General features: G+C 40.5%; 6 protein-coding genes across 7 annotated transcripts; 2 read left to right on the forward strand and 4 right to left on the reverse strand.

Moving 5' to 3' along the window:
* Positions 1-301: 301 nt before the first annotated feature.
* Positions 302-1,124, reverse strand: LOC26529194 (probable U3 small nucleolar RNA-associated protein 11). The gene has a single exon (XM_015176443.3). It carries the CDS (start codon positions 1,029-1,031, stop codon positions 333-335), a length of 699 nt encoding a protein of 232 aa, XP_015031929.1. The 5' UTR covers positions 1,032-1,124; the 3' UTR covers positions 302-332.
* A 243-nt stretch (positions 1,125-1,367) lies between these two features.
* Positions 1,368-4,803, forward strand: LOC6653099 (RNA cytidine acetyltransferase). The gene is made up of 5 exons (XM_002075198.3): positions 1,368-1,654; positions 1,715-2,162; positions 2,234-3,515; positions 3,590-4,577; positions 4,648-4,803. The coding sequence occupies exons 1-5, from the start codon at positions 1,452-1,454 to the stop codon at positions 4,766-4,768; spliced, it is 3,042 nt and encodes a 1,013-aa protein (XP_002075234.1). The 5' UTR covers positions 1,368-1,451; the 3' UTR covers positions 4,769-4,803.
* Positions 4,775-6,638, reverse strand: LOC6653081 (ribosome biogenesis protein NOP53). The gene is made up of 4 exons (XM_002075199.3): positions 6,208-6,638; positions 5,818-6,147; positions 5,313-5,756; positions 4,775-5,237 (listed from the first exon to the last, which is right to left on the reverse strand). Exons 1-4 carry the CDS (start codon positions 6,507-6,509, stop codon positions 4,838-4,840), a joined length of 1,476 nt encoding a protein of 491 aa, XP_002075235.1. The 5' UTR covers positions 6,510-6,638; the 3' UTR covers positions 4,775-4,837.
* A 597-nt stretch (positions 6,639-7,235) lies between these two features.
* On the forward strand, positions 7,236-10,579 carry LOC6653082 (RNA-binding protein 4F). Its single transcript, XM_002075200.4, has 8 exons — positions 7,236-7,391; positions 7,459-7,727; positions 7,788-7,963; positions 8,020-8,970; positions 9,031-9,477; positions 9,552-9,672; positions 9,750-9,852; positions 9,912-10,579. The coding sequence occupies exons 1-8, from the start codon at positions 7,365-7,367 to the stop codon at positions 10,236-10,238; spliced, it is 2,421 nt and encodes an 806-aa protein (XP_002075236.1). The 5' UTR covers positions 7,236-7,364; the 3' UTR covers positions 10,239-10,579.
* A 1,184-nt stretch (positions 10,580-11,763) lies between these two features.
* On the reverse strand, positions 11,764-16,472 carry LOC6653084 (inner centromere protein). 2 transcript variants are annotated; one of them, XM_023181338.2, is made up of 3 exons: positions 16,300-16,472; positions 15,246-16,186; positions 11,764-11,978 (listed from the first exon to the last, which is right to left on the reverse strand). In XM_023181338.2, exons 1-3 carry the CDS (start codon positions 16,394-16,396, stop codon positions 11,886-11,888), a joined length of 1,131 nt encoding a protein of 376 aa, XP_023037106.1. In that variant the 5' UTR covers positions 16,397-16,472; the 3' UTR covers positions 11,764-11,885. The 2 variants fall into 2 exon arrangements, with proteins under 2 accessions (XP_023037106.1, XP_002075238.2); XM_002075202.4 differs by having other exon boundaries at positions 15,246-16,189.
* LOC6653083 (pleckstrin homology domain-containing family F member 1 homolog) lies at positions 11,919-14,981 on the reverse strand. The gene is made up of 2 exons (XM_023181339.2): positions 13,381-14,981; positions 11,919-11,978 (listed from the first exon to the last, which is right to left on the reverse strand). Exon 1 carries the CDS (start codon positions 14,407-14,409, stop codon positions 13,417-13,419), a length of 993 nt encoding a protein of 330 aa, XP_023037107.2. The 5' UTR covers positions 14,410-14,981; the 3' UTR covers positions 11,919-11,978; positions 13,381-13,416.
* Positions 16,473-17,179: the final 707 nt, after the last annotated feature.

A 17,179-nucleotide genomic window follows, 5' to 3' on the forward strand; every position in this document is an offset into this window, starting at 1 on the left:
GCATCAATGTATTAAGATCGGATTAAAGGATCCACGATACACGCAACAAAATTGGGATAAACTTCTCGCTCTATTCGATTCCCTGTCCCTGTGAGTCGAAATATGTATGTCTGGTTAGATCAGTGGATTAACGCTTCTTCATCATGCTTCAGCAAGGTAGATTCAGAGCGTTGAATCTCTTTGGAGCAAACGAAAACTTTTGTTATGGATAAGTGATTCGCTGGCCTTATTACAACTCACTTTGTGAACAGGAAAGTGAAAAAGTCAATTCAAATTATTCGGAAATAAAATAAAATCTTTAATAAAATTTAAAAATGAAAAAAAAAACTCATTTACTTTTTACGCTCGTAACGGAATCGATAGACTGGCGCACTTGTCTTAGTTCCCGGCTTGATTTTCTTGGGCTTGAGGAGACGTGGCTGCTTAAGGATATTCTTAAGCTGCAATTTCTGTTGGACAATGGATAGTTCGTGCTCTCGTTCTAGGCGCTTTTTAAGCTCATTTTTTCGCTGTTGCTTCGGGTCATTCGAAGAGGAGGTGATTGCCTTATCTTGAGTCTTGTCCTCTGCACCTGCGAGACGCTCGCCAAGTGTCAGTTGTTTCCGTTTCCCTCTTCTATCGAAAGTGAATCGTTTGTTATCAGTGGATTCGGCATTCACATCCACAATAGACACCTTCAGACGATCGATTTTGCGGCGTTCCACAGTGCGTTTCATCATTACATATTTGAGATCCTGTGTCTGCATAAGAGCCAGTTGTTCAGGCGTATGCTCATCTTTGGCATCCTTCTCATGGTGCACGTCGTCAGAGAGTTTGGAATTTATCATATGATGGTAGAACTCATCGGGGTTCTTATTCTGGGCACGCTTATGCAGCAGCTTGAGAGTCTTCTCCTTACGTTGGGCATCTATGGCGCGTTTCTTGTAATCCTTCTTCTTCTCCAGCAGCCCCAAATGCTGCCGAGACTCCGGCTGGTGGCGCTCACGATGCACCTTCTGGTTGCTCTTTGAGGCTTTTTTCCATGATGACATCTTGGAAATCTCCTACAAGTTCTCTCTCACAAAAAAAAAAAACAAAACAAAAAACCAATTTCTTTTTGTTTATCAAAAACAAAACGTGCTAGAAGAGGTGATGAGTGTTGGCTAACTTTTAAAATTGTCGAAATGAGTCAATTGAACTAGTTCAATAAAATAAAACAAATTAATTATTTAAATTATTAATCTATTAGATTAACTATAAAACTAGCTTAAGAATATTACCAACTATCGTTTTTTTTTTTTTTGTGAAAAATTAGTTTTTTCTATGTTTTGTTTTTAATTATGTGCATAAGGTAACTTTCAACGCTTACCAACACTTACAAGGGCACACGTGCATTTTAAACCATAGTTATACCGCCGTTAGAGCATTTGTTTTACTTGATTATTGTTTAATAATATTAATAAACTGAAATAATGGTGAAAAAGAAAATTGACAATCGCATACGCGTAATGATAGAAAATGGCGTGAAATTGGGTCACCGCACCATGTTCATCATCATTGGAGACAAAGCCCGCGATCAAGTGCCGATTCTGTATGACATACTGATTAAATCCACAGTAAAGGCTCGCCCCACTGTGCTGTGGTGCTACAAGAACAAGGACGAGGCCATTTCCAAGTGAGTAGTAGCTATCTTAAATTATTTCACTTTAATTTTTACGCTCTTCATTATTTTTAGCCACGGCAAGAAGCGAGCAAAGAAGATTGCTGCCGGAAAGGTGGACGTCAATGAGGCCGATCTGTTTGATTCATTTCGTGTGGCAACCACCATACATGGTCGCTATTATTCCGAGACTCATGCCATTCTCGGACGTACTTATGGAGTTTGCGTGCTCCAGGATTTCGAGGCACTGACACCGAATCTCTTGGCCCGCACAGTGGAAACAGTAGAGGGCGGCGGTCTAATTATCTTGCTGCTAAAGTCTTTGCAATCCCTGAAACAGCTTTACACCATGAGTATGGATGTGCACAAACGATTTCGCACCGAGGCTCATCAAACAGTGACCTGTCGATTTAATGAACGTTTAATACTCTCCCTGGCCGATTGCAAACGCTGCCTGGTGGTTAATGATGACCTAACGGTCCTACCATTGAGTTCTAAAACTATCAATGTGGAGCCGGTTAATGTGAGTCCGCAGCATCGCCATCGCAAGAATAATACTTGATAAAAATGTTCAATTCTTCTTTCCAATTTTAGCCAGGTGAAATAGGTCAAGGATCGAAGGCGAATGCAATCAGTCTTAAAGAGCTCAAGGAGAGTCTTTTGAATGTCCAACCAGCTGGTTCGTTAGTTAACCTCTGCAAGACCTATGACCAGGCGAACGCTGTGGCCCAATTTATAGAGGCTCTGGTGGATAAACAACTGAAACCGCCCATGTCATTGACAGCTGCACGTGGGCGTGGGAAATCAGCTGCTTTAGGCTTAGCTATATCGGCTGCCATAGCCTTTGGCTATGTGAATGTATATGTTACCTCACCACATCCCGAGAATTTGATAACATTATTCGAATTTGTGCTGAAGGGATTCGATGCTTTGGAATATCAGGAGCATGCCGACTACACGATTATCAGATCGACTAATGCTGACTACAAAAAGGCCATCATAAGGATTAATATTACGAGAAACTCTCGCCAGACTATACAGTATATAGCGCCCAGTGATACACATCTCTTAAATGCCGCTGATTTGCTGCTAATCGATGAGGCAGCTGCCATCCCGCTGCCCCTGGTAAAAAAGATGTTGGGTCCGTATCTGATCTTTATGGCCAGCACGATCAATGGCTACGAAGGTACTGGACGATCTTTGAGTCTGAAACTGATCTCGCAACTCCAGAAGGAGAATAATGCTCGGCCACCCTTGAAATTGGAGGAATCGATTCGATACCAGGAAAACGATGATATCGAAAGGTGGCTAATAAACTTGCTCTGCCTGGATGCTGGCGGCGTAACTGCAATTAGTTCTGGTTGTCCGACACCCGATGCCTGTGAGCTCTACTATATTGACAGAGATGCTCTCTTCTCCTATCACAAAGCAGCCGAGGGTTTCCTCCATCGCATGGTATCCATTTATGTGTCTTCGCACTATAAGAACACGCCTAATGACTTGCAAATGATGAGCGATGCTCCGGCCCATCATCTGTTCTGCCTTCTTGGCCCCATTCAGCGTATGGATCAATTGCCCGAAATTCTAGTTGTCATCCAGGTCGCTCTGGAGGGCCAAATTTCTACGCAGAGTGTCAGTGAATCCCTGGGACGCGGCAAGAAAGCGGCCGGAGACTTGATACCCTGGAATATAGCCGAACAGTACGGTGATCGGGATTTCCCAAAGCTCGCTGGCGTCCGAATTGTCCGCGTGGCAACACACCCCAACTATCAGCGAATGGGCTATGGAAAGAGGGCCATACAATTGCTGAAAGACTACTATGCCGGAAAGCATACAAATCTGGAGGATAAGCCATCGTCCGAAATTCATGCAAAGGGTGAACATTTCATAGATACATATATACAAAAAATTAACTCCAATTTGACTTATTTTCATCTCTCTTGTATCCAGGCATAGAGGAGGTTGAGGAAGAGGATCTATCGCTTCTAAAGGAGCAAATACGCCCACGCAGTCGAATTCCCACACTCCTGCAGCGTCTGCACGAACGCACACCTGAGCCAGTTGACTATATCGGCACCTCGTATGGACTGACCTCCGAACTATTGAAATTCTGGAAGAATGCTGGCTTTGTGCCCGTCTATTTAAGTCAGAAATCGAATGAACTTACGGCTGAACATAGTTGCATCATGCTGCATACATTTAGCTCCACCCCATGGTTGGTTCTTTATTATCAGGACTTTAAGCGGCGTGCCCTTAAGCTGATGGGCAAAACATTCCGCGAGTTCGAGACGAAACTCTGCCTGGCTCTGCTTAAAAATAAAATTGTGGATAGCGGCAAAGGTGACGGCACCACATCTAGGCCACTGGACAAATCCACTTTGGATGTATACTTTCTGCCACACGATCTGCAACGCCTCGAAAGCTATGCCCGCCAGCAATCCGAGTTCCGCTTGATACTGGATCTACTCACCGACATTGCACAATTGTATTTCCAGGGCAAGATTGAATCGCTGCAGCTGGATCTAGTGCAGCAGGGCGTATTGCTTGCTCTGGGTATTCAAGGCAAGACTGTGGATCAGTTGGGTGGGGAGCTCAATATGCCCGGCAATCAATTGCTGGCCAAATTTTTTGATGCCATGAAAAAGTGCAATCAATGTTTCCGATCCGTAGTCGAGGAGCACATCGAGGATGGCATGCTTCAGGATGCGGATTTGTCACGTGGTGACAATCTGCAGCCGTTAACTGTTACCCTCGAGGAAGAGCTCGATAAACAGGCCCAAAAATTGAGCAAGCAACAGCGGAAGGAACTGAAACGTCTGAAGGCCGAGCAGTTGGATGATTATCAAATCAAGGGCAGTGAGGAGGACTGGTCCAAGGCTTTGAATACAAATGGTAAAGCCAGCAGCGGCAGTGGCAGTGGCCTGCTTTCCGTCAAGAGGTAAAAGAAGAGCTAGCTAGAAGTTGGCCATTTGAAATCTCCATCTAACTCTCTGCTCTTTCTCTCTCAGTGGAACAAAACGTTTGGATGCTCCGATTGCGTCCACCCTCGAGGATAACAGCGAACCAGTAAAGAAGAAAAAGAAAAACAATCCAAAACTGAAACACAAATTGGGTAAATCCTTGATTTAAGTTTTATATATGTATATTATATATAACCAATTGTTATAGGTAAAATAAAGTTTTGTTTATGTAAGAATTTTAAATCTTAATTGTATTATTGTTGGCCTTAGCCGCATTGGCAGCGGCTTTGCGACGATCACGCAAATCCTGAAAGCTGACACCCGGCTCTTTGTGACTACCACGCAGGAAACGCTTAACCTTGGACTTCTTACGTGACACAGCAACCGATGGCGCCAGCATGTTGTTTCTTTGCATCAGCTTGAAGCGATCTTTCAGCAGATTACTCTCCGTTTTCACATTACGCAAATTGCCAGCCAAATCCTCCGGCATATTTACATCCGCATCGGGCTCCTCATACTTATGACGACCCAAACGCTTCGGTTCGAACTTCTTACGTTCCGCTGTCTTCTTGCGACGTTTCTTCAGTTCATTCAGCTCCTCTGCTTCCTCATTGATTTCGGCACGAATGGATTTGATTCTTTATAGAAGCAAGAAAGGAAACAAATTCGAATGAAATTTAGTATGGTTTTTACTTCGACTAGCCAATGCCCACCTTATAAGATCTGCTGTCTGTTGCTTGAGCTTCTTCTTCACATCATGTTGTCGCTGGAGTTCCTTTTGCTTCAGCTCATTGCGACGAGCCTTTTTGCTCTTCTTCTTATTTTCAACGGGAGCGTTGACCGTATGATATTCACCATCCGAATCAACAGTCTTTTGCTTCTGACCCGCATCATTATCATCATCGTCGTCACCATTTGCCTTGTTCTTTTCCTTCTCGGTCGTCTCTGGTTCATCAATGCCCTCACTCATCTCTTTCAGCCGTAGCCTGTCACGTTCCTCAGGAGTGACAATGCTAAACATGCTGGTGGTGACACGTTTCAGATGTTGCTCCTTCTTGATAATGCCCTCCTCACGATCCACAACCTGATCAATCAACTCCTGATGAGCCTTATGTGAGGGATTGTAGCTCATGCCCGGATGAGGAGGCACAAATTTCCTTTTGAGGAAAATTATTAATATAATAATACGCATATAGAAACTTGTAGGGGTCCACTCACTTGGCTTTAGTGGTCTTGTGATGCAGGCTGCCATGTGTCTTAACCACCTTGTGTCCCTGCAAATTAAAAGCTACATGGAGTGCCAGTGGTCGACTGATCCATCCCTTTTCATCCTTTAGTCCTGGTATCTTGTCACGGAAGTCTTCCTCCTGCCAAATGTCCTTGTCGATTTTGTGTTTCTTATCGCTGTCCTGCTTCACAGCCAGGCGCTCCTCCAATTTTTCATTGTAGCGTGCACGATCAGCATTGGCCTGACGATGACGCGGCTTGGTTGGATTACAAACCTCCAACTCAATGTTGCGCCCGTTCTGCTTCTGCCTCACCTTATTTCTGAAATAAATCGAAAGACATTTAGAGAAGAGAAGCTCTCTCGAATCTTCATTAACTAACCGCTTAGCTATGGGGTCCTGGACTTTGGAAGTATTCTCAAAAACTTGATGCGTTCGCATTGCCTTCTTGGCATTTAGTTTCCTCTTTTGTTTAGGCGTCAACAGGCTGGCCTTCACTTTTTGGGTCGAAGTATCTAGAACAAACAGATCGTCGTCCAGTTTATCTTTGAACGTGCCAATGCGCTCTTCCTGTCGCTGATCCTCAAGAAATTGTTCCACATCTTGGATATCGGTTTTGCGCCAAGCGGATTTGTTTTTCTTGGATATGCGCTTCCTTTTCGTTTGTGGCTCAACGGTAGCCATATTAAAAATCCTAAAAATCCCAGATTCTCCTCAATCACAGTCAATGAAAATAGTGGAAAACAACAAAACGAAAACAAAATTCAAGTGCGGCACACGTGCGTTCAGACTAGGATATAGGGTTGCAAAACAATCAATGTCACTAATATCGATAGCTTCACAAAGTGTCGATAGCTATTTGGTATTTTCGAGCAATCTGTAAATTTCAAAATCGCAGGAATCCAGCGCAAGACTGAAAACGCGCCAGTAATTTGTAATGTAAATTATGGTTATTTATTAAAAAAAAAGTTTGTTTTTCGAATTTTCGTAATTAGTAGCAGTCTGTTGGTCATATCAGCGTTGGATTTTTTTATTTTGTTGGCTCATAAAATACACTTAAAACAACGAACTGGTATATCGCGTATTTCCCTATTCCTCTGCGCTTCTGCTAGCTCCAATGAGCCAGAGCGAACATTTAGTAAGCTTTTTTTTTAACATGAACATATGTTTGTTAGGTGCTTTATTTACATAATTTTAACGTTAAATTTTTAATATTTCTTATGTTTGTTTTGCTTTGTTATATTAACATGAAGTTTAAATAAAGCCTGAAACAATTTAAGTTTACATAATTATATTTTAAAAATTTTAAAAGAGGAAATTTAAATTTCATACTATCGATAGTATCGATAATTGGACACTCGATAGTTTTGCAACCCATCTGTTTTACACAGTGTGGCAAGTCTCAGCGGGCGGTGATGCCGGAATCTTACTAATTGAGCATTCTCTCAACAATCTGAAAGTCAACGCAAGTTGAAGTTTGTTAGATTCCATTGCATCAAATACAAAATATTAAAGTTTACGTGCAGAAAAACTGTCAACATGGATTGTGATCAATCAGAGGAAGAGGTAAGTTTACGGGTAGCATTTATGTTTCAGAAAAGAATAACGCGATCCGGCTTAAACTATTCTGCAGGTACAATTAAAGATAGCCGCAGCCGGGGAATCAGCTCCCATTCCCGCTGATGCAGACGACAATCAGACGATTGAGATAAGCTCGGATTCTTCAAATGGGCCCTCCGACAGCGATTCAGACAGCGATGATGATGTAGGCATTATTGATGACGATACCGATGAGGATGGCGAATCACCCGAGGAACAAGACTTTGAGGACACATTTGAGTTTTTGATGACCAAGCCGGATAAGGAATTCCGCCACTTGGTTCAGCTAAGCGAGGTCGCGTTGTAAGTGCCTTAGTTCACGTTCCTTAACATATTTTAACTTGCTTCGAATATTGTGCCTAGCAAATTGAATGATTTAGAAAAAATCGACCTAATGGTGGTGGAATTTGAAAAGTTGGCCGTCATACCCGGCAACATCTGGATTAAGTACTTAAAGGCATGGCTGGTGGTGACTCAAACTGATGAGGAGCGACGCCAATTTGAAGATAAATGTGCCAAATCCTTGCGCTCATCTTACAGTAAGTTATTAAAATCATCAACGAAATATTAAATATAGTGGTTTAACTTTTTTTAGGTATCCCTTTGGCTGAATTTATAGTGGACGAATTGGTTAAACTACAGAAAATAGAGAATCCTTTGCTCTGGGCCAATTTGCTGGCCGATTATGGTCTAGAGCGTCCTGATTTTATTCAAAAATTACACAGCCTAATTAAAGCCGCCAACCTGACGGAGGAGGAGTCCACTAAGATAAACGAGCAAATGCAAAAGCACTGCCCCACTTGGGCTAGTCCACCCGAGCAAGTGGAGATTATCATTAATCTGATTAAAAGCTTCATTAAACATATTGAGGCCTTTAAGCCCCAATATAATAATTGGAACTGGGCCAAGGTGCACAGCCCCTTTGTGGAGAAGGCGGATGAGTTGCCTCTAAACGATGGAATACAAGATGGTCTGTGCAAGCTAATCTTTGAGCGCTGTGTAGCCAAGTTTCCAACAGTCGATGCCGTATGGATGGACTACATTCATTTTGTTGAAAATGAGAATACCGATGGTGAGGCTGGGAGTAAGAATCCATCTGAACAGGTGTCCACAAAAAAAACTGCAAGATGTTCATGGGGATATCTTAAGGCCAGTCCCCTGGATTTGGCACGACGTGCTGTCAAATGTCATCCCAGTATTCGCACTAATCACAAATTTCTCAATCTAATGGAGCGATCCGGGTACACTCCGGCACAGGTAGAGAGCGAACTAAAGTTACTCTTAGCCCGAATTCAGCCAGAGATGAACATGACGGTTGAGCTTCACTTAGATTATCTGGCCTACCTATTGAGAGCCAAGAACGTCGGCGAAGAGGAACAGGCAAATCAAGTGCGTGCAGCCTTTCAAAGCAGTTGGGACATACTCTCTGATCTGTATGGTGATCAGGCCGACACAAGCTACGAAATGCTTCAGCTGTGGGCTCATGTGGAGTACTGCCTAATGGCCAGTCCGGCAAAAGCAGTTGAAATCTGGCGTCAGATAATGGGTAATGTCATTTAAAATTGTCTCATCAAATTGTCCCCCCCCTAATCTATAATGTTTTCAGGCTATCCCGGCAGTTCGTATCGAGGTCAGCTTTGGATGAGCTATGCTCAAATGGAATGTGAGTACAATGGAGTACAAAGTGCACTTGTCGTTCTGCGGGAGGCTATGGGCCAGCCCGCTATGGAAGATGCCCACCTGGTGCAAGAGCTGTATCGTCGTTACGAACGCATCCATGGCACATACGAAACCATTGCCGAATGCCAGTCACAGAAGGCACCGGAACCAGAATGGCACACGTCGCGACGTCGCCCACGGGCTGAAATATACCCTGCGCATCGTCCGAAACAGCAACAGCAGCCGCGTCAGCCGCAAGTCAATCCAAGCAAAAAACCGAAAAAAACTCCCCCAGAAGCGACACCGACACCAACAGCAGCACCAGCACGTTCTCCAGTGGCAGCTGAAGCGAAACAGCCAAAACCACAGTTCGGCTCTAATTTTAAATATTCGAGTGAGTGGCAATGAATCGCAATCCTTCAGTGGAATGTTTTTTCCAAACGTCAACTCTTTATTTTTTGTTTTTAGCAAATATGGAGACAAACAAAATTTTCGTAAAGAACTTGCCATCCGATTGCACTAAGGAACAGTTAACAGGTATTTTTAAGCCATTCGGCACCATAAAGGACGTAAGACTTGTCTTCAAATTGTGAGTATGGATAATAATGTTTGGCCCTCTTATTCACTCACGCACCCACCATCTCCCCGTCTCTGTCTCTTTCATAGTAACAAGCAATTTAAGGGAATTGCCTACATTGAATATGAATTGCCCTCAGAGGCGCAGAAAGCAGTGACACAACGTGATGGATTCTCCATTGGTGGTCAGAAAGTGAGTTATCACAGATATCAGTTTCGATAGCTATTAATGGATGAATGTATTGCTTTTAGATTAATGTGGCCATATCGAATCCTCCACCCAAGCCACCACTGAACAATCCACCGGCCTTACAATCTGCTCCCAAGCGTCGGGTAGCCACTAGCCTGATACCAACGACATTGGTACGCCAAGAAGCTAAGCGTCGCAAGCAATTGGACGTAGAACCCGAGAAGTCAGTCCCAGCCGATTGCCCGCCAGCCAATGGTGATAGTGATCAGTCACGCAATGGAAATAACGTCTCTTCTGCCATCGAATCAACGTCTGCGGATGCAGCAGTTGCCCCCCCAGCAACTGCTCCCAAATCCAACGATGACTTTCGGAAGCTATTTAGTATTTAAGCGATAGGCTAGCACAACCAACACTTCATACCCATGTAAATCGGAAGTCCCATTCCAATTTTAAACTAATTCCATACTCAACGCCCTCACCTCACAGTATAACAATAATACCAGAAAATGAAATTGTGTTTATGCGGCAAAAAATGCAATATATGTACATAAATGTATATTTACATATATTCATTTGCTTTGCCATAAGGGACAACTCAGTTTCTGAAGTAGTTTTATTCAATCGTAAATGCCTTTTTAAAAAGAAATACAAAAAGGACAAATGACAAAAACCAAATCTAAATAAATGTAAAAAAGAGCATAATTGGAATTAAATATTTGGAACAACTTCACTTTATAGTGTTCTCTCTAGGTGTTGAAAGAATTTATATATATATTTATATACAATACATAAAACAGTTTACCAACCGAAGAAACAATTCTCCTCATCTGCAACTTATTGTAATTCTATTACAATTGATGATAATTTTATGGAAAATAAAACAACTGTGTTTGTGTTTAAGGTGATTTCAGCAATGTTTATCTATTTCGAAAACCAATCCCATTAAAATCTGATTCCCATATCCACATCTCCCGATCACTCATAGATCAATCCCATTTGTATATCGCTCAAAGAGGGCGAAATCAATCAATGATGACACATTAAATGGATAAATAAAGTTCTCCATTTAAATGAAACCACAAATATAGAAGCTAGCTATTCACACACCGATTCTATATATTTAGATTTATATTTTACTCCACTCTAAAAAAACAATATTGTCTTTTCAATTTAAATTATTTATTGGTTTTTTTTCGCTTTTGTTGCTTTGTCTTTATACAAATAGAAAACAGTTAATGATTGTAATTAATTTTTATAATAACCCTTTTTAAAAAACAAAAAAAAAAAAACATAAACGTACAAAAATACGAAATTGTTAGATTCAAGTACATATAGAAATATTTCATAAAATTTGTTATATGTTGGAAGGTAAGAATGATTTTTGTGTTACATATTTTTTGTTCTTTCTTTTCTTTGTCTATCGGATCGAAATTGAAATGATTACCGTTTCTTTTTTTTTAGTTTTAGTTTTTTTTTATATACAAAATGAATTGATCTTTATATTCATCTTTTCCAAAGTTAATTTTTTCAGTTTTTGTTTATGCTTAATTCCTAATTTCGCTTTGATCAAACCGTTTATTTCAAGTTACAAAAATATATAGATTTATACATAGATTTATGTGCATACCACATATGTAGATTCAAAAAGAAAACAATTATTGGATATCTCTCTGAATGCTTGTAAACAAGACTTGAATTGATTGATCAGATTATTAGATAGAAAATGTTTTCTTGTTGTTGTTGGTATCAGAGAATAGACAAATATCAGCAGCGCTTGATTTAGAATAAGAATATACACTCATAAAATGAATTTCATGTTTCATTTTTTTTATTTTTGTTTTTTTTTAGTTTATTGGGAATAAAATAGAAACAATATATTTTTCCTCTCTCCTCTTTATCATTTGACTTCTCTCGTTCTCGCTCTTACTCCATCTTCTGATTTATTTATATATATGTATGTTTTTTTTTTGTTTTTGTTTTTTATCTTCAACAATTTTGTTTGTATAGTAATTTTGTTTGCCATCTTTGACTAAGAACTACTTAAATGGATTTGGACGCGCTTTGAATTCGGTCATTTTGCGTATTTCCTTGATTTCCTCCAGTTCACGTTGCTTCCGTTGTTCGTCTTGCTGTAAAGAGAATAAACGAATAGGGTAAGTAAATAGACTGAGAGACAGAGAGTTTTTAATTAACTACTAATAAAACTCGTACAATATGATTCGTAGCTTCCTTTCCCCATAAACGTTTTCATAACGTAAAACACTTGTTAGCTTTATTTACCTATTAAACTTCAAACACACACACACACACAAAGAGAGAACAATATCTAAATACGCAAATTAAACGATGAACCCCTCCCTTTGCACCTTTGTTTTGCCCCTTTAGCTTGTGGATGCTTCAATTGAATCATCACCTCAAGATGCAACCCATTGCCATTACGATCATTATGCACAGGCACAGACACACACACAGAGAAGGAGGAAGAAGAGGGAGGATGATGTTCTCTAATCAAGAAAATATGAATAGTAGAGCTTCCAAGGGTTGATTTATGATTATGGCGATGAAAATGCGGTTAGTCAGCTACAGTCTGACTGGATCTTGAGGAATGGGTAATGGGATGAGAAGTCGAGAGTGTATGACTCAGAACGAATGACATTGGAGGAGCAATACAACAGCAGACCCGTTGTACAAGGCAGCGCCATGAAAATTTCTTGATAAGCCCCCTCAAAAACATTGCAAGCCGGAAAACTGAATACCCGGAGACGTGGGTATGTGTTGTCTCTCTTCTCCGACAATATTAAAATTAAATTAATATCTTAAAACTTGTTTGCTAACAACAACAACAATAATAATAACATTCAAGAGAATGCGAATGAGCAATGATAAGATTATATACAAATACATGTATGTATACGTATTTACATAAAAAATTAAATTCGCAAAAAATAAATAAATAACTCCCAAGAAATCAGAGACTAAATGACAATTGTCTTAATTTGGAATGACAGTTACAAAAGCAATAGTGAATATTGTTTTACAAAGAAGATATCTTTAAAAATATGAATTGAAAGTTATATAACTAACGCCATAATATTTCGACCTTTAACCTAAACTAATCTTGAAGTAAAACATAGCCGATTTACCAAAAGAAAACTGAATTTTAATGATTGATTAATGGAGATTGCAACATCAAATAGAAATTTCATAGAGCAATTAACTCTAATCACACCACTCTAATCTTCCAAAAATGGAAGAGAACTCGATACTGAAGGCATGAGAGAGTAGGATGATAAAGAAGCTAACGGGACTCGATAAGGGGGCTAGGGATTTATACCGAAAATTGAAAAACAGTAAGCAACTTTCTGATATTGGATTGGTGTGTTCTATCTAATAATAACTTCCAACTGTTTGCGACTATCAATTTAACAATTACAATTCGATAACTACCGTATACAATAATATGTCTATATAGTAAAGCAAATCATTCAGGTTAATTTATATTTATGTATATAGGTATATAGATATATATACCAGTATAGAGAGTGATTCCAATCCAATCCGATAGTCTTAACAATTTGGACCCGACGCTGTTGTTGTTGTTGCTGCTGCAGCTGCTGATGATGAAAGATTTTGACCAGGATCAGGACTATTGCTTGTTGATATTGACGATGATGCTGCTGCTGGTGTTGATTGTGCTCCTGCTCCAGCTGACTCCTCGAATGCCGAGAGCACACTATTATCACCATAGAAACGAGGCTCATCATGGGCCTCTGGTGCTGGCGATGCCGTGTCTTCATCAGTATCATCATCATTGGAGCTATCCCCAGCTGGGCCACTGCTACTGCTGCTAATGGTGTTATTGAGCTTATGGTCATCCTTGCCAGCAGTACTGGCACCGGCACCAGCATCACCGCTTGGCGTATGCTTAAGACGCTCGTGACAGCCATCGCAGACACGTAATGCCTTTGTGCTCTGTTGTGGGAGCAAGAATTTCTTCGTTGAGCAACCGGCACACACAACTGCTCCACAGTTGCGACAATGATGACGCCGCTGGACAAAAGTGAATTGCGTCTTTTTGCAATGCATACAAATGCTGGCATCTGAGTCGGGCACCCAAACAGCAGCATGATTCTCCACCGGCTTCTTGCCGCTCTTGCGCAACAGATCCTCCACACACTTGTTGATGTGGGCCATCCATTCCTGCTTCTCGGTGCTAGTGGCGGCATAGACCACAAATGATTTCGTTGTGGTCCGTATGTACCAGCCATTGCGATATTGTTGATTATCCTCAATGGTTTCCAGTGAGACCTCTTCGAGTGGCATTATGTGCTGTTTATTGTATTTCTTCTTGCCAATCACAATGTTGCCATAGACCAAGATGTCATTGAAGAGAAAGAATTGGCGCGATTTCGGACGCTTGCGGCACATCTTAGTTAGGACACCCTCGCCGACGAGAACACGTCCGGACACACCCAATGGAACACCGGAGCTTCCGAAACAGCTCTCCACCGACGCAATGCGTCGGCTATTGGCTTCCGAGTTGACAAGGCGATCAACCATAATGGCGAAAGTTGCGGTCTAAGTCGTTGCTTTTGTTGTTGTGGTTGTTGCTACTGCTTCTTTTGCTTATGCCTATTGTTGTTGTTGTTTCTTCTGCTTGTTGCTTCTCACTGTCTCACTAAACAAATTATAAAAAAAGAAGCACAAAAATACAAAACACACACAAAAAAAAAAAAAAAAAATAAGAAAAGAAAAACCCGAGTACTTCAACTGTGACGACAGACAACTACTCTCTTACTATTGCTCTTTCTCTCTTTGTGTATATATAATGTGTGTATGTGATTCTTTGGGCGCAGCTGTTGGAAAATCCTTTTCTTAACTCTTTTTCTTGTTTATTTTTCTATTCTGCAATTCGTTGCACCTTCGCTTTCTGTGTTTTTTTTTTGTTTCTTAATTTTTATTGATGTGTGTGTGTGTGTTTCAATTTTTTGACTTTTTCCTTCCGCTAGCTCGCACCGCTCATGACTCACTCACACCACTAAGCAATCAGACAGCAACAACAACAACTAATTTGACTATGCACTCCGTGAGCCAGTTTTTTTTTCACCACTTATATGTTCGTTTATTCTAATGATAATGATTTCAAATTCAGTCCAGTATACTCAATTGACAGTTAAAGAACAAACAAACAAACAAAAAAGAAAAAACGTTAACTAAAAAATACACGCTTGAAGAAGTAAATTTCGTTTACTGGAAACCCATAGGCAACACAGATGTGAGCTGAATATGTGACTGGAACCAGTTCGATAAAGCACCTATACTTATAAAGTAGCTTATTTATCGTTATCGATATCACTAGTTCCTCTCATTTTTGAATTTAACGTTCCATTTTTTACCTCTTTCTTTTTCTGCTCTGCGCCAACTTGCACAGCTGCATCATATTCCCGACGATCCCGAACTCGTTGGTCGCTGCGCAAGTTGAATGGTTTGACATTAAGATGATGGGTTTTTTTACCGTCCACCTGGGACTGGGGCTGGGAATGTGAACGTTGCTGGTGTAGGGCATGTCTAGGCAGAGGTTGGGTCTTTTCTTGCTGGTGCTGCAGCTGTTCCTTTTGCTTTCGTCGTTCCGCATCGGCATACCAGGTCTTCAGTGTCTCCGGCGTTTTCGGTACTGTGATATGATGAACCACTTGAACGTCTTCCAAGCGTTTGTGCAAAATTTTGAAATTGGGCATTGGACGACTATGAAATTCCCGAGCCTTACGCTCCTCTTCCTCACGCTGACGCAAGGCCAAGTTCCGCTTGCTCTGGTACACATCCTTAAACCCATATGCCTTGGGCTGAGCAACTGCAGCATGGACGGGCGCAGAGGCAGGCTGCATTATGCTCCATTCAAGCTTTAATTTGGGTTTGGGTGATGGGCCAGTTGATGATTCGCTTTCAGTATAACTCGGTTGCAGTTCCTTCGCCTGAATTTCCTGAGTTTTGTTTTCTACGATTTTCATCTTATCGTCGTGAATAAGAGGTTCATTTTTAACGACTCCTTGCAGTTTCTCCTCTTCAATCCCCCGAATTTTGTTTTCGGATGGCTCATCGATAGTCTCATTCTTCACCTCTACTTGATTGAAGTCTCTTAGTTGGCCCTCTTCCTTTTGCAACTTATCGTCAAGAACGTTTGTTATTGAATCCTCGTTTGCAGTCACAATCTCCACTTCATCCAAAGAAGTAATTTCCATTTCTTTCAAAGAAAAGTTGCCATTCCTTAGACCCAACTTCGTCAGCGGCGTTGAGGCATAAGTTCCAATATTAACTGATCGATTCTCTTTGTTTGCCGCTGCTGGAAAAAGGGATAGAAAAAATGGCGCGTCATTACATCTACAATAACTGTAAGCCAAGCGCGCCCCCTTTGGTAAAGGAGGGAGGGCAAGGATCAGATCAAAGACTCACCAAAGAAGTTCTCCGAATGATCCAAACGATAATCTCCGACTACAATAGCATCCCAGTCATATTTGGGTTTTAATTCGGTTATATCTGTGTTATCCATGTCAGTAAGGCAAATTTTGTTCAAATTTCAAACATAAAACAAAAACAAAAAAGAATGTAGTGTGGCTTTCCAACTGCAATCAGAAAATAACAAAGAGTGCGATCAAGTTGCCTATCTATCGATATCGATATCAAGGAGAAGACGCGAGTAAAAAGTATAATAAAAATTTGTTTTTAAATATTTAGAATATTTCTATAACTCTTTTTTATATTTATTTTTATTTACAAATATTATCAAAGGGGTTTTCTAGAACTGAATAAAAAAACGTTCGTTCATTAAAGAACGGATAGACTCGTTTTTCGCCGAACATAAAACGGTTTGTCTACTACATAATTTCAAATAATTTTTAAAACACTAAATATTTCAGCAGAGCGTAATATAGAAACATTTCTATTAATCTCAAACAAAAACGAAGATCAAAATGTTCGTACGAACAGCGCTATCCACTTGAAAAAATTCGTTAAGATTAATTAATTTTTATGAAAAGTAGTGAAAAACTGAATGAGTTCCACAAAATTATTCCTTCAAATATACGGAAAAGGGCTTTAAAAATATTGAAATTCGTGAGTTTTACTAATAAGTGATAAATACATAGTAGAAAGCAATCAGAAATATGTACACCTGTATCTATAGAGAAACGAATATCTTATCTATTTTAAAGGATATCTCGGCGAGTTAGCTTTGAGCGGAATCGAGCAAGTTGGCATCTCTGTTGGCAAATTTAAAGCAAAGCTTTGGGTGCCTTTTCGTGTGCTGCGCGCCACAATCAGCAACAATCAGTCA

Source organism: Drosophila willistoni (assembly GCF_018902025.1).
Source record: "Drosophila willistoni isolate 14030-0811.24 chromosome XL unlocalized genomic scaffold, UCI_dwil_1.1 Seg142, whole genome shotgun sequence".
NCBI lineage: Eukaryota > Metazoa > Arthropoda > Insecta > Diptera > Drosophilidae > Drosophila > Drosophila willistoni.